The sequence below is a fragment of the Tachyglossus aculeatus genome, chromosome 21 (genome assembly GCF_015852505.1).
Source record: "Tachyglossus aculeatus isolate mTacAcu1 chromosome 21, mTacAcu1.pri, whole genome shotgun sequence".
In the NCBI taxonomy this organism is placed as follows: Eukaryota; Metazoa; Chordata; class Mammalia; order Monotremata; family Tachyglossidae; genus Tachyglossus; species Tachyglossus aculeatus.
Window position 1 is genome coordinate 14,963,145 of NC_052086.1, and position 15,542 is coordinate 14,978,686.

General features: G+C 55.0%; 1 protein-coding gene across 1 annotated transcript in view; it reads left to right on the plus strand.

The window, feature by feature from the left end:
• The window catches only part of LOC119942546 (integrin alpha-X-like), a 32,448-nt gene extending 19,861 nt beyond the window's left edge, over positions 1-12,587 (plus strand). The window contains exons 8-30 of the mRNA XM_038763382.1: positions 671-824; positions 2,339-2,489; positions 2,740-2,813; positions 3,011-3,140; positions 3,296-3,438; positions 3,732-3,872; positions 4,581-4,790; positions 5,025-5,155; positions 5,262-5,419; positions 6,129-6,289; positions 6,721-6,852; positions 6,950-7,023; positions 7,515-7,656; positions 7,738-7,839; positions 7,990-8,069; positions 8,207-8,290; positions 9,714-9,792; positions 10,018-10,125; positions 10,265-10,348; positions 10,545-10,658; positions 10,831-10,932; positions 11,144-11,254; positions 11,402-12,587. Of these exons, the coding sequence (XP_038619310.1) occupies positions 671-824; positions 2,339-2,489; positions 2,740-2,813; positions 3,011-3,140; positions 3,296-3,438; positions 3,732-3,872; positions 4,581-4,790; positions 5,025-5,155; positions 5,262-5,419; positions 6,129-6,289; positions 6,721-6,852; positions 6,950-7,023; positions 7,515-7,656; positions 7,738-7,839; positions 7,990-8,069; positions 8,207-8,290; positions 9,714-9,792; positions 10,018-10,125; positions 10,265-10,348; positions 10,545-10,658; positions 10,831-10,932; positions 11,144-11,254; positions 11,402-11,521 (2,785 nt within the window). The 3' untranslated portion in view covers positions 11,522-12,587. The remainder of the gene's footprint in view (positions 1-670; positions 825-2,338; positions 2,490-2,739; positions 2,814-3,010; positions 3,141-3,295; positions 3,439-3,731; positions 3,873-4,580; positions 4,791-5,024; positions 5,156-5,261; positions 5,420-6,128; positions 6,290-6,720; positions 6,853-6,949; positions 7,024-7,514; positions 7,657-7,737; positions 7,840-7,989; positions 8,070-8,206; positions 8,291-9,713; positions 9,793-10,017; positions 10,126-10,264; positions 10,349-10,544; positions 10,659-10,830; positions 10,933-11,143; positions 11,255-11,401) is intronic.
• Positions 12,588-15,542: the final 2,955 nt, after the last annotated feature.

A 15,542-nucleotide genomic window follows, 5' to 3' on the forward strand; every position in this document is an offset into this window, starting at 1 on the left:
AAGATGAAACAGCTCCTGCCCTTAAGGAGTTTACTCTCTAGTGATTCCCCATCTGCATCTCAGCATTTTCCTTGGCTTCTGATACCTGCCCCGTTGGCATCAGTCACATCTCAGTTTGGAGAAACTAGAAGCTCAGTCAATCACTGTTCGAAGTGATGGCTGGAGTGACACTGAAGCAGTGTGGTCTAGTGGCAAGCGTGTGGGCCTGAGAGTTAGAGGACCTGGGTTCTAATCCTGACTCTGCCACTTGTCTGCTGTGTGACCTTGGGCAAGTCACTTAATTTCTCCCTGCCTCAGTTACCTCATCTGTAAAATGGGGATTAAGACTGTGAGCCCTATGTGGGAGAGGGACTTCATCCAATCTGATCAGTGTGTATCTACCCCAACGCTTAGTACAGTGCCTGACATATAGTAAGCACTTAAATACCGTTAACAAATGTATAATAGAAATGCATATATATTCATACATGCTGAGGCCAGGTAAGTGCCAAGGGTGGTGATGGGCCAATGTGACTGGGGTGGCTGGGAGTCAACTTGAGGAGGATTTCTGGAGGAGGTGGGATTGGAGGAGGACTTGGAAAATGGAAACAGTTATGGTCAGGGGAGTTTGGTTGGGGGTGGGAAGGGAGATTCTCTCTGAGACTTTCTTTTTTCAATTTTCACGTGGCAGGGAAAAGCTCTTCCAGCAATCACAAGGAGCCCGGAGAGATGCCACCAAGATCCTCATCGTCATCACCGATGGGCAGAAATATGAAGATCCCCTGGAATACTCTGATGCCATTCCACTGGCCGAGGCTGCAGGGGTCATCCGCTATGCGATTGGGGTACGGGGACCCCTGGATCTGAGAGCCTTTCCCTGCCTGCCCCCTCTCAGTCCCTGGATCTGAGAGCCATCTTCTCCTCCCTCCCCACTCCCCCAGCTTTTGGATCAATCAATGGTATGATTGATTGATAGCTCTTCCTGTGTGCAGAGCATTGTACTAAGCACTTGGGAGAGTACAATACAAAAGAGTTGGTAGACATGTTCCCTGCCCACAAGGAGTTTTCATTCTAGAGGATCTGGATCTGAGATCCCTCTCCTCTCTCCTCTCTACTCCTCCTCACATTCACCAGGACCTGAGAGCCTTCTCCTCCTCCCTCCCTGCTTCTTTCTCCCTCTTCCCCCACATATAGACTAAACACTTTTCCTTTGTCAGTTCCCCTCACTTATAATTTCTGGTTCAGGAACAAACACCTTCTCCAGCTCTAGACACTATCTCTTGTCAGGTAGCAGTAATAATAATAATTGGTGCTATTTCCACCATGACCATTATCAACAGACACAAAAGGAAAAGTAAAACAATCAGAACACAAAAACAACATAAAAGACAAGGTCAATGACCTGTTCAATGGGAGGGATCATCATCATCATCATCATCAAAATATCTAAGCAGCTTGGCTCAGTGGAAAGAGCACGGGCTTTGGAGTCAGAGGTAATGGGTTCAAATCCCGGCTCTGCCAATTGTCAGCTGTGTGACTTTGGGCAAGTCACTTAACTACTCTGTGCCTCAGTTACCTCATCTGTAAAATGGGGATAAAAACTGTGAGCCCCCCGTGGGACAACCTGATCACCTTGTAACCTCCCCAGTGCTTAGAACAGTGCTTTGCACATAGTAAGCACTTAAAAAATACTATCATTATTACCAGGTGCAGAACACTGTACTAAGCACTTGGGAAAGTACTAAGTAGGTACTTGGTAGTAGACATGTTCCCCACTCACAGCAAGTTTACAATCTAGAGGGGGAGACAGAAAGTGGTGTATATAAATAATTTATAGGACATTTTGCCTAGAGAAGCAGATTTTCTGGCTACTTAGAAATCAGAGTCCCACAGTCACAGTTTCAGTAGCAGCCACAGGTTTGTCTTCCCCTTCTAGACTGTGAGCCCATTGTTGGGTAGGGACCGTCTCTATTTGTTGCCAACTTGTACTTCCCAAGCGCTTAGTACAGTGTTCTGCGCACAGTAAGTGCTCAATAAATACGATTGAATGAATGAATGAATGACAGCAACAGACTTCCTGACACAGAGCCTTGAAGCAGGCCTCGTGAGGCCCCTGCTTTTTCACCTTCCTGACTGAAGAAAGGGCTCAGAGGTGTATATGTGATGTGTGTGTATGAATGGGGGAGAGGTAAAAAAGGGTCCTAGCCTCTTGTCCTCATGGCCCAGGGGACCGGTTGAGAGTCCCACACTACTGCCACCTGCTCATCTTCCTGAATGGACGAAAGTGATGTTCTCTTCCTTCAGGCTTCCCCCCCCCCCCACCCCTTCAGGCCCTAACTTCCCGGTGCCCTTTGGACAGGTGGGCACTGCCTTTAAAAAATATGAAGCCCGGGAGGAGCTGGACACCATCGCGTCAGATCCACCCCAAGACCACGTGTTCCAGGTTAACAACTTTGGGGCCCTGGATAACATTCAGAGCCAGCTGCAGGAGAAGATCTTTGCCATCGAGGGTAAGCCTGGACCCCCAACTGCCAAAAGAAAGTGTTTCCTCCCCAAACTCCAAATCTATTATGTGGCCTGAGCCCAGCCCCCATGATATCCAGCGCCTGACACTTCCACCCCAGCCTGTGCTCCACCTTCCAGCACTTCACACCCAGATCCAGGGGTCTTATTTTCCCATCCTTCACTCTCCACTTTCCTGCTGCTTGAATGTGCTGGCCATATTCCTGGCCCCAGCCCCAAGGGTTCTCCTCCCTCCAGGAACCCAGACGGGGAGCAGTAGCTCTTTCCAGCAGGAGATGTCTCAGGAGGGCTTCAGCGCTCTGCTGACTCCCGTGAGTGGATCCTCTAGGGCAGGCTGTTGGGGTGGGGGGGACACTGCTTGGTCCGGGGTTGGGGGTGGTACCCCAGGTGCTCTGCCTGGGGAGGACAGAGTTTGGGGAAGGGCAGCTGGAGCATCTCGGGGGCAGAAAGGGCTGGGGGCCTGTTCAGTGGTCCCTCCCCCTGCAGTACCAACGTTTGTTTTCCGCAGGATGGGCCCGTGCTAGGAGCCGTGGGGAGCTTCGACTGGTCTGGGGGAGTCTCCCTGTACCCCCCATCGGGAGGTTCCATCTTCATCAACATCTCTCAAGAGAATGGGGACATGAATGATGCTTATCTGGGTGAGGAGAGCCCCAGGTGGCTGGGCTACCTGGGCTAGCTTGCCCCGGGGAGTGGGGGTTGGGAGGAAGTGCGGCCCCTGTGAGAGGAGGGAGCCGCATGGGAGGAGGCTCCCAAACCAGGCAGCGCCACGTGCCAGCGACGTTCGTCCCTTCAGGTTACTCCGCTGATGTGGCCACTCAGAGAAGGATTCGGGGCCTGGTCCTTGGGGCCCCCCGCTACCAACACACGGGGAAGGTTGTGATATTCAGGAAGATTGCTGGGAGCTGGAATCAGTGGGCAGAGGTCACAGGGTCACAGGTGAGCGATGGCGAGGGAGTGGACTGGGGATAAGTGGAGCGAGGACTCTCCCCAGCTCCTGTCCCAGGATCTTCCCTGTGTCTGGGTGGCCTCCCCTGGAGCCCTGTTTCTGTCCCCACTGCTGTCAGCGCCGGCACTTCAATCCACGGATGCCCCAGGCCCCGCTGCTCTTGGGTGGGGGAATTCCCTGTCTGGACATCGGACCTCGGGGCCCAGGCCTCCGCCCGGCCAATGCTGCGGGCAACCCTGGAGGAGGGGGCACCCTGTGAGCCGGCCTCCACCCCCTATCACAGATTGGCTCCTATTTTGGGGCGACCGTCTGCGCCGTGGATGTGAACAGAGACAGCAGCACGGACCTGGTCCTCATTGGGGCCCCCCATCACTACACGCAGAACTCAGGCGGGCTTGTATCGGTCTGCCCCATGCCCCTGTGGGTGAGTGGCTTCTCCCCCGCTTCAAAGCCCTGTTGATAATGTACATATTTACTATTCTATTTTGTTAATGATGTGCATCTAGCTTTAATCCTATTTGTTCTGACGACTTGACACCTGTGCACATGCTTTGTTTTGTTGTATGTCTCCCCCGTCTAGACTGTGAGCCCATTGTTGGGTAGGGACCATCTCTATATGTTGCCAACTTGTACTTCCCAGGTGCTTAATACAGTGCTCTGTACAAACTAAGCGTGCAATAAGTATGATTGAATGAATGACACACCTCCTCCAAGAGGCCTTCCCAGATTAACCCCCCTTTTCCTCAGATCCCCCTCCCTTCTGTGTCACCTTGACTCTCTCCCTTTGGTCTTCCCCCACCTCCCCGCCCCACAGCACTTGTGAATATATGTATATATCTGTAATTCTAATTATTTATATTGATGCCTGTTCACTTGTTTTGTTGTCTATCTCCCCCTGCCAGACTATAAGCCTGCTGTGAGCAGGCATTGTCTCTCTTTATTGCTGTATTGTACTTTTCAAGCGCTTAATACAGTGCTCTGCACATAGTAAGTGCTCAATAAATACAACTGAATGAATGAATGAATTAATGGCTTGGGTGGCCAGGACCCCTGGGTCCTGGGTGGGGACTGGGGAGGGCAAGTGGGAGAAAGGAGCCTGGGGCCCGGAGAGAGTGCTGGTTTTGTCTTGCAGAGGGAAGATTGGTGGTGCAAGTCCTTCCTCAGGGGACAGCCGGGGCAGCCTCTGGCCCGTTTTGGGGCGGCCCTGGCCGTGCTGGGGGACACGAATGGGGATGGGCTGGCAGACGTAGCGGTGGGGGCGCCTGGTGAGGAGGAGAACCGGGGAGCCGTCTACTTGTTTCACGGTGCGGCGCCGGCCCAGATCAGCCCCACCTACAGCCAAGTGAGCCTCGTCCCCTCCGGCCTTCCCCTGCTCCAAAGCTTTAGCCCACAGGGTCTCGTCGCCCGCTCCCAGGGGTCCCACCTGCCCTCATCGGCCTCCTTCTCTCTGCTCCTTCCAACCCTCTGGCTCTATCCTCCCTTGTCCCTCTCCCCTCGGTCCCTCCCCCCTCTCTTTCTCCCCCTGACTTTTCTCATCCTTTCCCCTCTCTCCCACCTCTCTCTGTGTCCCCCCTAGCGGATTGGGGGTTCTCAGCTCTCCCCGGGACTCCGGTACTTCGGACAGGCCCTGAGCGGGGGGCAGGACCTCACCCAAGACGGATTGGTGGATGTGGCCGTGGGCGCCCGGGGCCAGGTACTGCTATTCAGGTGAGCACGGTTGTCCCTCGGACTCCGAGAAACCCGGGGATCCCGTTTCCCATGACCAAACCCCACCGACCCAGTGGGATCCGTAAACCCCGCGATTGTCATCCAGGTCCCGGCCAGTGCTGAGAGTCGACGTTTCCCTGCGATTCATGCCCTCGGAGCTGGCACGGGCCGTGTTTGACTGTGGAGAGCAGACGGTCCCCCACCGGGAAGTAGGGGAGGCGAGAGTCTGTCTCACCGTCCGCAAGACTTCGCGGGACCGGCTGGGTGAGTCTCATTTTCTGGAGTCGGGGCTGCCTGAGCCTCAACCTTGGGGACCGTGTTCTTCCCAGCGGCTCCAGGACCTGCCCCAGGATTTCCAGGCTCATCTGGACCTCTGGTTTGGGCCTGAGGCCCAGAATCCTCCTCTGTCCATGTGGCCCTGGAGAGACCTCAGCACCAGGCCCAGACATCTCTCTCTCCACTCTGCCCTCCTCACCTGGCTATTCCCTGTCCTTTTTCCCAAGAAGCAACATAGCTTAGTGGAAGGATCACAGGCTTGGGAATCAGAGGATGTGGGTTCTAATCCTGGCTCCACTGCTTGTCTGCAGTGTGATCTTGGACGAGTCACTTACCTTATCTGTGCCTCAGTTACCTTATCTGTGCCTCAGTTACCTCATCTGAAAAATGGGGATTAAGACTGTGAGCCCCACATGGGACAACTTGATTATTTTGTATTCTCCAGGTGATGCCCTCATCCATTTGCTTGCAAGGGTGCAGCCCAGCTCAGACCTGTGGAAATGTCGACCCAGTTCAGAGCCCCATGGGGCTGTTCTCTCTTTCACGGCTGGGCCGTGAAGGGACCAAGGCTGTCAAGGCCGCTGTGAGCTGCTGGGCTGCTGAACTGGGGAATCTGATTGGCACATAGTAAGCGCTTGATAAATACCATAATTTTTTGTATTATTATTAATCCTTTCAAACCTTTTTCTCTCACCAGGTCCAAGTGACATCCGGAGTTCTGTGACCTATGACCTGGCCCTGGATCCTGGACGCCTGAGTTCCCGTGCTGTCTTCGACCAGACAAAGACCCGGACCCTGAGGTCAGAGAGAAGTATAGGACTGGGGAAGAGCTGTGAGGCCGTGAAGCTGCTGCTACCGGTAAGTTGAGGGCAGGAATCCCAGGCACCAGGGAAGGGACGGGGGCATGGGGTCCGATGAGGTCCGGAGCCCCGTGGGGTCTATGATCATCCCCAGAGTGCAGGGTCTCACTGTCCGCCCTGTTCATGGAGGAAGCCCAAAGCCCTGTCCTTCCCCGGGCCAGTGTATCTGGCCAGCCCCGGGACATGGGCGTCCGGGATGCAGAGGGGTCCTCCAGCCCACTTCAGACCCCTGGGTCCAGATCTGCCGGCTGAGCTCAAGACTGGCCTGTTTGGTCTGGGGCAGAACTGGACCAGAAGGCTTCCAGGCTGCTCTGGGGGGCAGAAGAAGGGGAAGAAGCTGGGGCAGAGAAGGCCCGGTCAGAGTATTTGGGCTCTGTGGACCACAACAGAGAGGGAGGCCCAGGGTCCCTGAGACAAAGTGTCCCCCAGGAGTGCGTGGAGGAGTCGGTGACCCCTATCGTCTTGCGCCTCAACTTCTCGCTGCTGGGCCAGCCCATCCCCTCATCTGGGCAGCTCCGCCCCGTGCTGGCCGAGGGCTCACAGGACCTGTTCACTGCCTCTGTGAGTCTGGGGAGGGGACTGGGCCCTGAGGACGGAGACTGGGGTCGGGGTAGGGCCTGGGGCGCCTGGTGCTCAGTCTCCTCCCCTTCTCCCTCAGCTCCCCTTCGAGAAGAACTGTGGTGCCGACAGCATCTGCCAGGATGACCTCAGTGTCACCTTCAGCTTCTCCAGGTGACGCCCTCATCCAGTTGCCCACAAGGACGCAGCCCACCTCGGACCTGTGGGAATGTCGGCCCAGCTCAGAACCCCATGAGGCGGTTCTCTCTTCCCAATCGGCCGGGCTGTGATGGGACCAAAGCCGGCAGGGCCGCTGTGGGCTGCTGGGCTGCTGAACTTGGGAATCCCAGATTGCCCGTGGAGAAATATCCATGTGCCGGGCACTGAGGGTGATGAGGCTGAACTCGGCCCTCGTGGCTACTGGTAGCCATTGGAGAGAACAGATTACACAAGTCCAGGCAGTCATAGTGCAGACTTGATCAGCTCAGTCCTGGAGACCATTCCTGGCAGCTGCCCAAACCCAGGTTCCCTTGCATCCACAGAGAACCAGAAGCCTCAGCCCCTTCCTTCCCCAGGCCATGATGGCTCCCCATCCTCAAACCCAGGCAACCGGGCCCCCATCTTCCACTGCGGGAGCTCCCAACCCCATCCTCTCTCCCACACAGTCAACAGAGCCTGGTGGTGGGGACGTCTCCGGACCTGAATGTCACCGTGACGGTGCGCAATGAGGGCGAAGACTCGTACGGGACCCTGGTCACCTTCTCCTACCCCCCGGGGCTGTCCCACCGCCGGGTCTCCGTGCTCCAGGTGAGTCGGCCCGTTCTGTGGGGCGCTGGACCAGGGGTCTCACCGTGACCCTCACTCACCCCCTCTGCTCGGCCCTCCCAGAACCCCCGGCAGCCACGGGCCCTGCGTCTCACCTGCGAGTCCGCGCGGCCGAGGAGCAGCAGCTGCAGCATCAGCCATCCCATCTTCCGGGAGGGAGCCGAGGTCAGCAGCGCCGCCCTCACAACCTTGTCCTCGGGCCTGTCCCTGCCCATCCCTCCCCTCCACATCCTCCCCTCCGAGCCCTCCAGTCTGCTCCCCACGGCTCCTCCTCTCCCTCCTCCTCCACTCCATTTCTCTCTCCTCTCCCACCAGGTCACCTTCCTGGTCACCTTCGACGTCCCGCCCACGGCCGACTTTGGTAGCACTCTGCTCCTCAGTGCCAATGCCACCAGGTGAGCGGCTGCCAGAGGCAGAGCCCAGGCTCCCAGCAGCTATTGCCCCTTTGCTGTGGCTTCCTCGCCCTTCACCCTTCCCCCAAACATTGCCCCCAGCACCCTCCCCAGCAGGCTCTCTTCCTCTCTCCCCCCAGTGACAACAACACCCCCAAAACCAGCAGAGCCTTCTTCCAGCACCAGCTGCCCGTCAAGTATGGAGTCAACGTTCTCGTCAACAGGTGTTGCCCCCTTGCCTCCTGTCAGGCCACCTTTTCTTTCTCTCTTTTTTTTTTATGGCATTTGATAAGTGCTTACTATGTGCCAGGAACCATACTTAGCTCTGGGGTAGAAACAATCTAATCAGGTTCAACACAGTCCCTTTCCCACATAGGCCTCACAGTCTGAATCCCATTTTACAGATGAGTTAAATGCAAAGTGAAGTGACTTGCCCAAGGTCACACAGCAGACAAATAGCAAATTGTCAGCTGTGTGACTTTGGGCAAGTCACTTAACTTCTCTGTGCCTCAGTTCCCTCATCTGTAAAATGGAGATTAAGGCTGTGAGCCCCCCGTGGGACAACCTCCCCAGAACTTAGAACAGTGCTTTGCACATAGTAAGTGTTTAATAAATGCCATCATCATTATTATTATTATTGTTATAAATATCAGAGCAGGGATTAGAACCCAGGTCCTTCTGATTCCCAGACCTGTGCTGTTTCCACTAGGCCACACCACCCGGAGTCATTTGGGGAACTGCCTCATGGATGAATGCCCTGATGTCAATCTGTGGGTGTGACAGTGTCTTTATACGTCACTGTGGGTGTGTGGCAGTAGTAGGAGTCATAACATTATTTTTTGAGGGCTTAGTGTGTGTCAAGAACTGTACTGGGAAAGAACACAGGTGCGAATTAGATACTGTGCTTGGAGTTCTCAATCGAAGAACATATTTTGCCAATTTGTACTTCCCTAGTGCCTAGTACGGTGCTATGCATACAGGAAGCGCTCAATAAATATGGTTGAATGAATGAATGAATGGCACGTAGTATGGGCTTAACAAATACCACAGTTATTATTATTATATTAGTATTTGACTATTGTTATTGCATCATTATTACTACTAATAATATTTAGTACCCTGGAGAATTATAGAAGGTGGAAAAAATGTGCTAACACATCATCACCCAGCTAAGCAGGTATCTCTATCTCTCTACACATACACAGGAGAAGCAGCGTGGCTCAGTGGAAAGAGCACGGGTTTTGGAGTCAGAGGTCATGGGTTCAAATCCCGGCTCCGTCAACTGTCAGCTGTGTGACTTTGAGCAAGTCACTTAACTTCTCTGTGCCTCAGTTACCTGATCTGTAAAATGGGGATTAAAACTGTGAATCCCCTGTGGGACAACCTGATCACCTTGTAACCTCCCCAGCGCTTAGAACAGTGCTTTGCACATAGTAAGTGCTTAACATTTACCATCATCATTATTATTATTATATTTGGGGCAGACACATCAGGAGGCTGAAACCAACAAACACTAAGACGGCATGAAAGACTCAAAATGAAAAGAAAAATCTGTAGGGGGCTGAAGCTAGAAAAGGAGAATTTCAGGCTCCTCTAGCTTTGGTGTTTACCTCCCTACGCCCCATCTCCCCTCCCTTTTCCTGGCAGCGGAGAACAATCCACAAGCTACCTGAACTTCTCGGCGTCAGAGGAGAAGAGCGGCCACGTGCTGCAGCACCAATACCATGTGAGGGGCAGGGCGGCTGCGCCGTGTCCGAGGGCAGGAGAGGAGCCAGGCTGTGGGAGACCTGGCAGATCACGGGAAAGGCCCAGGGCTCCAGGACTGGGGCGGACTCACAGGATCATGAAAAAGGCCCAGGGCTCCAGGACGGGAGAGTCGGGCTTGAGGGAAGGACCCCCAGGGCCTGGAGAAGGGAGTCAGAAAGATGAGCTGCGGCCTCTCCCCTACCAGGTGAACAATCTGGGTCTCCGGAGCCTCAGCATCACCGTGGCCTTCTGGATCCCCGTGGAGCTGGACGGGCTACCTGTGTGGATGGCGCCTGAGGTCATCACCCCTCAGGTACCTCTGGTCCTGCTGGCCGCGCCCTGCCCTCCCCAGCTGGTCTTCTCCCTTAGCTCTGACTCCGCAGCCCTTCCCCGGCTGTCCTTCTCCCTAAGGCCCCGTCCCCCTGCGCTGACCGACTCTTATCTCCGCCCAGGACTTCCCAGTGCAGTGTGTGAGTGACACAGAAAACCCCCGGGACCCTGGCTTCCGAGCCCTCCTCCAGCAGAGCCCTGACCTGGTGAGGATGGGCCCAGCACGACCAACTTCAGTCCCTACTTGGGGAGATGAAGCGGGGTTTCCCTCGGCCCCCTGCTTTCCCACTTCAGCTGCAGTTTCCCACTTGGCCTCGGGGTTCCCGATTGATCCACTCACCCGGATAAGGGCTGGAACAGCCCCCTAATGTGTCCTTCTGACCTCGCTCTCCCCCTCCCTAGAATTGCTCAGTTGCTGTCTGCCGGAGAATCCGCTGCTCCATCGCATCCTTCCAAGTCCGAGAGGAACTCACCTTCACCCTCAAAGGCAACCTCAGCTTCGACTGGGTGGGCCAGGTAAATGGACGGGGGCCTCGGGCTGGGCCCGGAGAGGTCAGCTACCTGCCTGGGTCCTGGATCGGGGCCGTGGACTACTCCACCCCAGAGCCCGCCACATTCCCTTCCTCCTGGGCTGCGGCCATGGCGCCCCAGGCCCGGCAGTTTCAGCCCCTCTTGTCTTCTTTGGCAGATGAAGCAGAAGCGGCTGTCGGTGCTGAGTTCGGCCGCGCTGCTCTTTGACACTGGGCGATATGCTCAGTTTCCTGGCCAGGAGGGATTCCTGACAGCCCAGGTGACCTGTGGGGAAGGCGAGGGGAGAAGCAGACGGGCTGGGGGGAGGCAGGTGTCAGCGAGAGGCCCGGGGTCTGGCCGAGTGGAGCGGGAGTGTCCAGGGCCAGTGGGCAGAACAGGGTAGGGGTGGGGAACCCTGTCACTGGGAAGGGCAGGGCTGGGGCTGGTACTCCTGGCTCCCTGTGATGGAAACCCTTCCCCCCACGTGCCAGGTGAAGACCGTGGTGGAACGCTATGAGGTTTATGATCCCCTTCCCCTCATCGTGGGCAGCTCCATCGGGGGGCTGGTCCTGCTGGCGCTCCTCACTGCCGGCCTGTACAAGGTAGGGCCCCTCCCACCCTCTCTCTGCCCCCCCACCTGCTCCTGCCCCATCCTTTCCCCAGTTCCTCTCTCCCTGACCCTTCTGTGCCACCCCCCATCTCCCTTGCCCCCCAGCTCCCTGACTCTCTGTCCTCTGGTCCCTCCTCAGCTTGGATTCTTCAACCGGCAATACAAGGACCTGATGGCTGAAGGAGCTCCAACAGCTGGGGAGACCCCCGATATGCCCCACCCTAAGCACCTTCTAGACTGTGAGCCCGTTGTTGGGTAGGGACTGTCTCTACATGTCGCCAACTTGTACTTCCCAAGTGCTTAGTACAGTGCTCTGCACACAGTAAGCGCTCAATAAATACGATTGAATGAATGAATGAATGTCCCCCAACTGTACCCCAGTAGGCCCAGGCCGCTTGTCCAGGGACCTAACCTTTAGGCTTTCCCACCCCAGGGGTACCACCCATGACAGAAGATGGATGGTGGTTTACCTGCTCTGTGTTTTTCCATAGGTGCAATGGAGAACCCTGTGATTGTGTGTGTGTGTGTGTGTTTGTATTTGTATCTATTTGCACCCCTGCTATGGGGATAATGGCGCCTTCTCTTCTTGCTGCTAATAATAACAGTTGTTACTATTATGTTATTTGTTCATCACTTACCAAGTCCACCAGCCCTGCAGTAGGTTCTGGTATCGATACAATATGAGCTGATCAGACACGGTCTCTGCTCCCCATGGAGGTCACGGCCTAAGAGGGCGGGAGAATGGAGATTTAATCAGATATTTAAACAGATATTTTACAAATAGGGAAACGGAGGCATAGAGGAGCCTTAGTCATGTGGTAGGATCAGGATGAAAGCCTGGTCCTCTGACTTCCAGTACTGAGATCTTTTCACTAGGCCCCATTGTTTCCCCCACTCCTCTCCCCATCCTACCCGTGTGTGTGTGTGTGTGTGTGTGTGTGTTTGTGTAATAATAATAATAATAATAGTAATTGTGGTATTTGTCAAATGCTCACTATATGCCAGGCACTGAACTAAACACTGGGGTGTATACAAGCTAATTGGGTTGGACACTGTCCAACGTGTGTACACACACGGACCTCTCAGTGGCAATAACGATACCGTTCCCCTCACCCCTCCACCATCTCTCTGGGCAGGTGCGAAGCCTTGGGCAATCTTGGGCAGGACGGCCCTATGGAGATTCCCGATAAGGGCGGGCACAGGTGGGATTTTCTGAGGATGTGTCTGACACCAGGTGGCTCCATATAAGTGTGTAAACCCACTGGTCAGGGGTTGATGTCCGCGAGTTCCCATTCTAAGTAGAAATAAATGGAACTGAGGGGTTTTTCCTCTGTTGGCAGAGTGATGATTCCCAGGGGGACCGGGCATGGCGTGTGACCCTGGGGATGCCCTGGGGCTTGGGGCGTTAGGGTTGTGGCTGGGTGGGTCAGCTCTTGAGGGTCATTGCCAGGCTGAAAGGCTCCAGTGTTACCGACACATCAAGGGGTGTCCATGGTTGTTGATGGGGGACAAACCTCTGTGCCATCGCAGGCAGGGAAAGGAGGGTGTGAGGTGCCACGGGATGGGCTCGGTGTCCCTGCCATGGGGCTACTCCACCCATCTATCCCCTGTGGCCTTGGGGCATCTCTTAGACCAGCTGGGTCCCATAGAGTGGACCGGGCCCTTCCAGTGTCACCACAAGCGTCCCCGCCCCTAGGCACCTACCTCCCCCGTGCCACCCAAAAGAGCTGAGCAGGAGAGTTCAGAAGTGGAGGTGGGGAGTGGAGGCCTCTGATGAGGAGCCAAGCCACTGGTCACCCTCCCAGTATCCAGTAGAGCCTTAACATGCCACTCCTGCCCCATCGTGTCACCTTTCCAGTCTGGAGCCCAACAGAAGTCCGAAAATATATGATCCCTCTGCTGATGCCTTCCGTTGGGGGCTCTGAGCCCCCTGCCCTTCCACGGGCTGCTGGTTTCCACCAGGTCCCCAAACCTGGCACTGATGGGAGCTGGAAATTCCCAAGGGGCACAGCCTTGGCCAAACAAGATAAGGATGGTTTACTGAATCTCGGTGAAGCCCAGAGACACCTGCCCCCAATCCTCAGTCTGTCCTGAGAGTAGAACAGCTCAATCCCCATTCCCCTCCAAGTCTCAGGCCTGCAAGCGGGGTTCCCCGCAGCCGCGGATGGTGCAAGGGAGCTGTGTCTGAGACAGGTGACAGTGTAGCCCCCAAGCAGGGGTTCAGATTCATTCATTCATTCAATCATATTTATTGAGCCCTTACTGTGTGCTTGGGAAGTACAAGTTGGCAACATATAGAGACGGTCCCTACCCAACAACGGGCTCACAGTCTAGAAGGGGGAGATGGACAACAAAACAAAACGTGGACCAGTGTCGTCAGAATAAATAGAAGTAAAGCTAGACGCAAATCATTGACAAAATAAATAGAATAGTAAATATGTACAAGTAAAATAAAGAGTAATAAATCTGTACATACATATATACAGGTGCTGAGGGGAGGGGAAGGAGGTAGGGCTGGGGGGATGGGGAGGAGGAGAGGAAAAAGGGGGCTCAGTCTGGGAAGGCCTCCTGGAGGAGGTGAGCTCTCAGTAGGGCTTTGAAGGGAGGAAGAGAGCTAGCTTGTTGGATGTGCGGAGGGACGGCATTCCGGGCCAGGGGGAGGACGTGGGCTGGGGGTCGATGGCGGGATGGGCAAGAATGAGGTACAGTGAGGAGATGCTGCCCGGGTTTCTCTCCTGGCCACATGGCTCTGTCAGGCCTGGGACTTTCACAGACACAGCTTGGAGACTCTCCAGTAGTTTGGCTTCCTAGTGCTGCAGGGACAGGAGCTCAACAGTAGGCTGGATGGGTCCTTTGTACTCAGGCCAGCCAGTGGGGGCCAGCCCTCTGGTTTCCTCTGCCCTGCCAGTGGGGCCAGCCCATTGGTTTCCACAGGCCAGCCAGGGGCCAACCCTCTGATTTCCCCAGGCCTGTCAGGGGGGGCCAGCCCACTGGTTTCCCCTGGTCAGCCAGTGGGTCCAGCCCTCAGATTTCCCCAGGCCCGCCAGTGGGGCCCAGCCCTCTGATACCCCCTGGCCAGTCAGTGGGGGCCAGCCCTCTGGTTTCCCCAGGCCAGAGCGACCCTGAGGCTAGCCCGAGGCACCCTTGGCTGCGGGACAGCAGGCCCAGCAACTTGGGAGGATGAGAGAGCTGCTGCAGATCTTGAGGGGATGTACACAAATTCAGAACATAGTTCTGGCACACTCAGAGCCTCAGAGGAGTCACAGCTACAGGGGACAGAGCAGCGATTGGGCACAGGGTGCAGAAGAAGAGTCACAGGAGTAACCTGGCACACTGGGCAGGAATGAGGTCAGAGCGGTAACCTGGCACACTGTGAGAGCCGGAACAAGGCAGTAACCTGGCACACTTGAACAGGAGATAATTTTTCTGTGTGTGTATGTACATGTTGTATTTGTCAAGCACTGTTCAAAGCACTGGGGTAGATACAAGCTAATCAGGTTGGACACAGTCCCTGTCCCACTTGAGGGTCACAGTCTTAATCCCCATTTTGCAGATGAGTTTACTAAGGCCCAGAGAGGTGAAGTGACTTTCACAAGGTCACACAGCGGACAAGTGGCAGAGCTGGTATTAGAACCCAGGTCCTTCTGACTCCTGAATCTGTGCTCTATCCATTAAACCATGCTGGGGTTAGAGTAGTAACCTGGCACACAGCGTGGCTCAATGGAAAGAGCCCGGGCTTTGGAGTCAGAGGTCATGGGTTCAAATCCCGGCTCCACCACCTGTCAGCTGTGTGACTTTGGGCAAGTCACTTCTCTGGGCCTCAGTTACCTCATCTGTAAAATGGGGATAAAAACTGTGAGCCCCCCATGGGACAACCTGATCACCTTGTAACCTCCCCAGCGCTTAGAACAGTGCTTTGCACATAGTAAGTGCTTAACAAATACCAACATTATTTTTATTGACACACCGAGCAGAAGCGGGGTCAGAGCAGTAACTTGGGACACTGGGCGAGAGCAGGGTCAGGTTAGTAATAATAATAATAATGATGATGGTATTTGTTAAGCACTTATTATGTGCCAAGCACTGTTCTAAGCGCTGGACACTAAGGCTGTGCCATGGCCTGGCAGGGTATGAAGAAAAAGGATTAGAACAGTAGTTCAGCATGCTGTGTGGGCCCAGGGTTAGGGCAGTAGTCTAGGATGTGTTGAGGAAAACCTTCATGGATTCTGCGCTGTGCTTGAGCGTTTATGTCAGAGACAAGTTTATTTATTACTACTTCT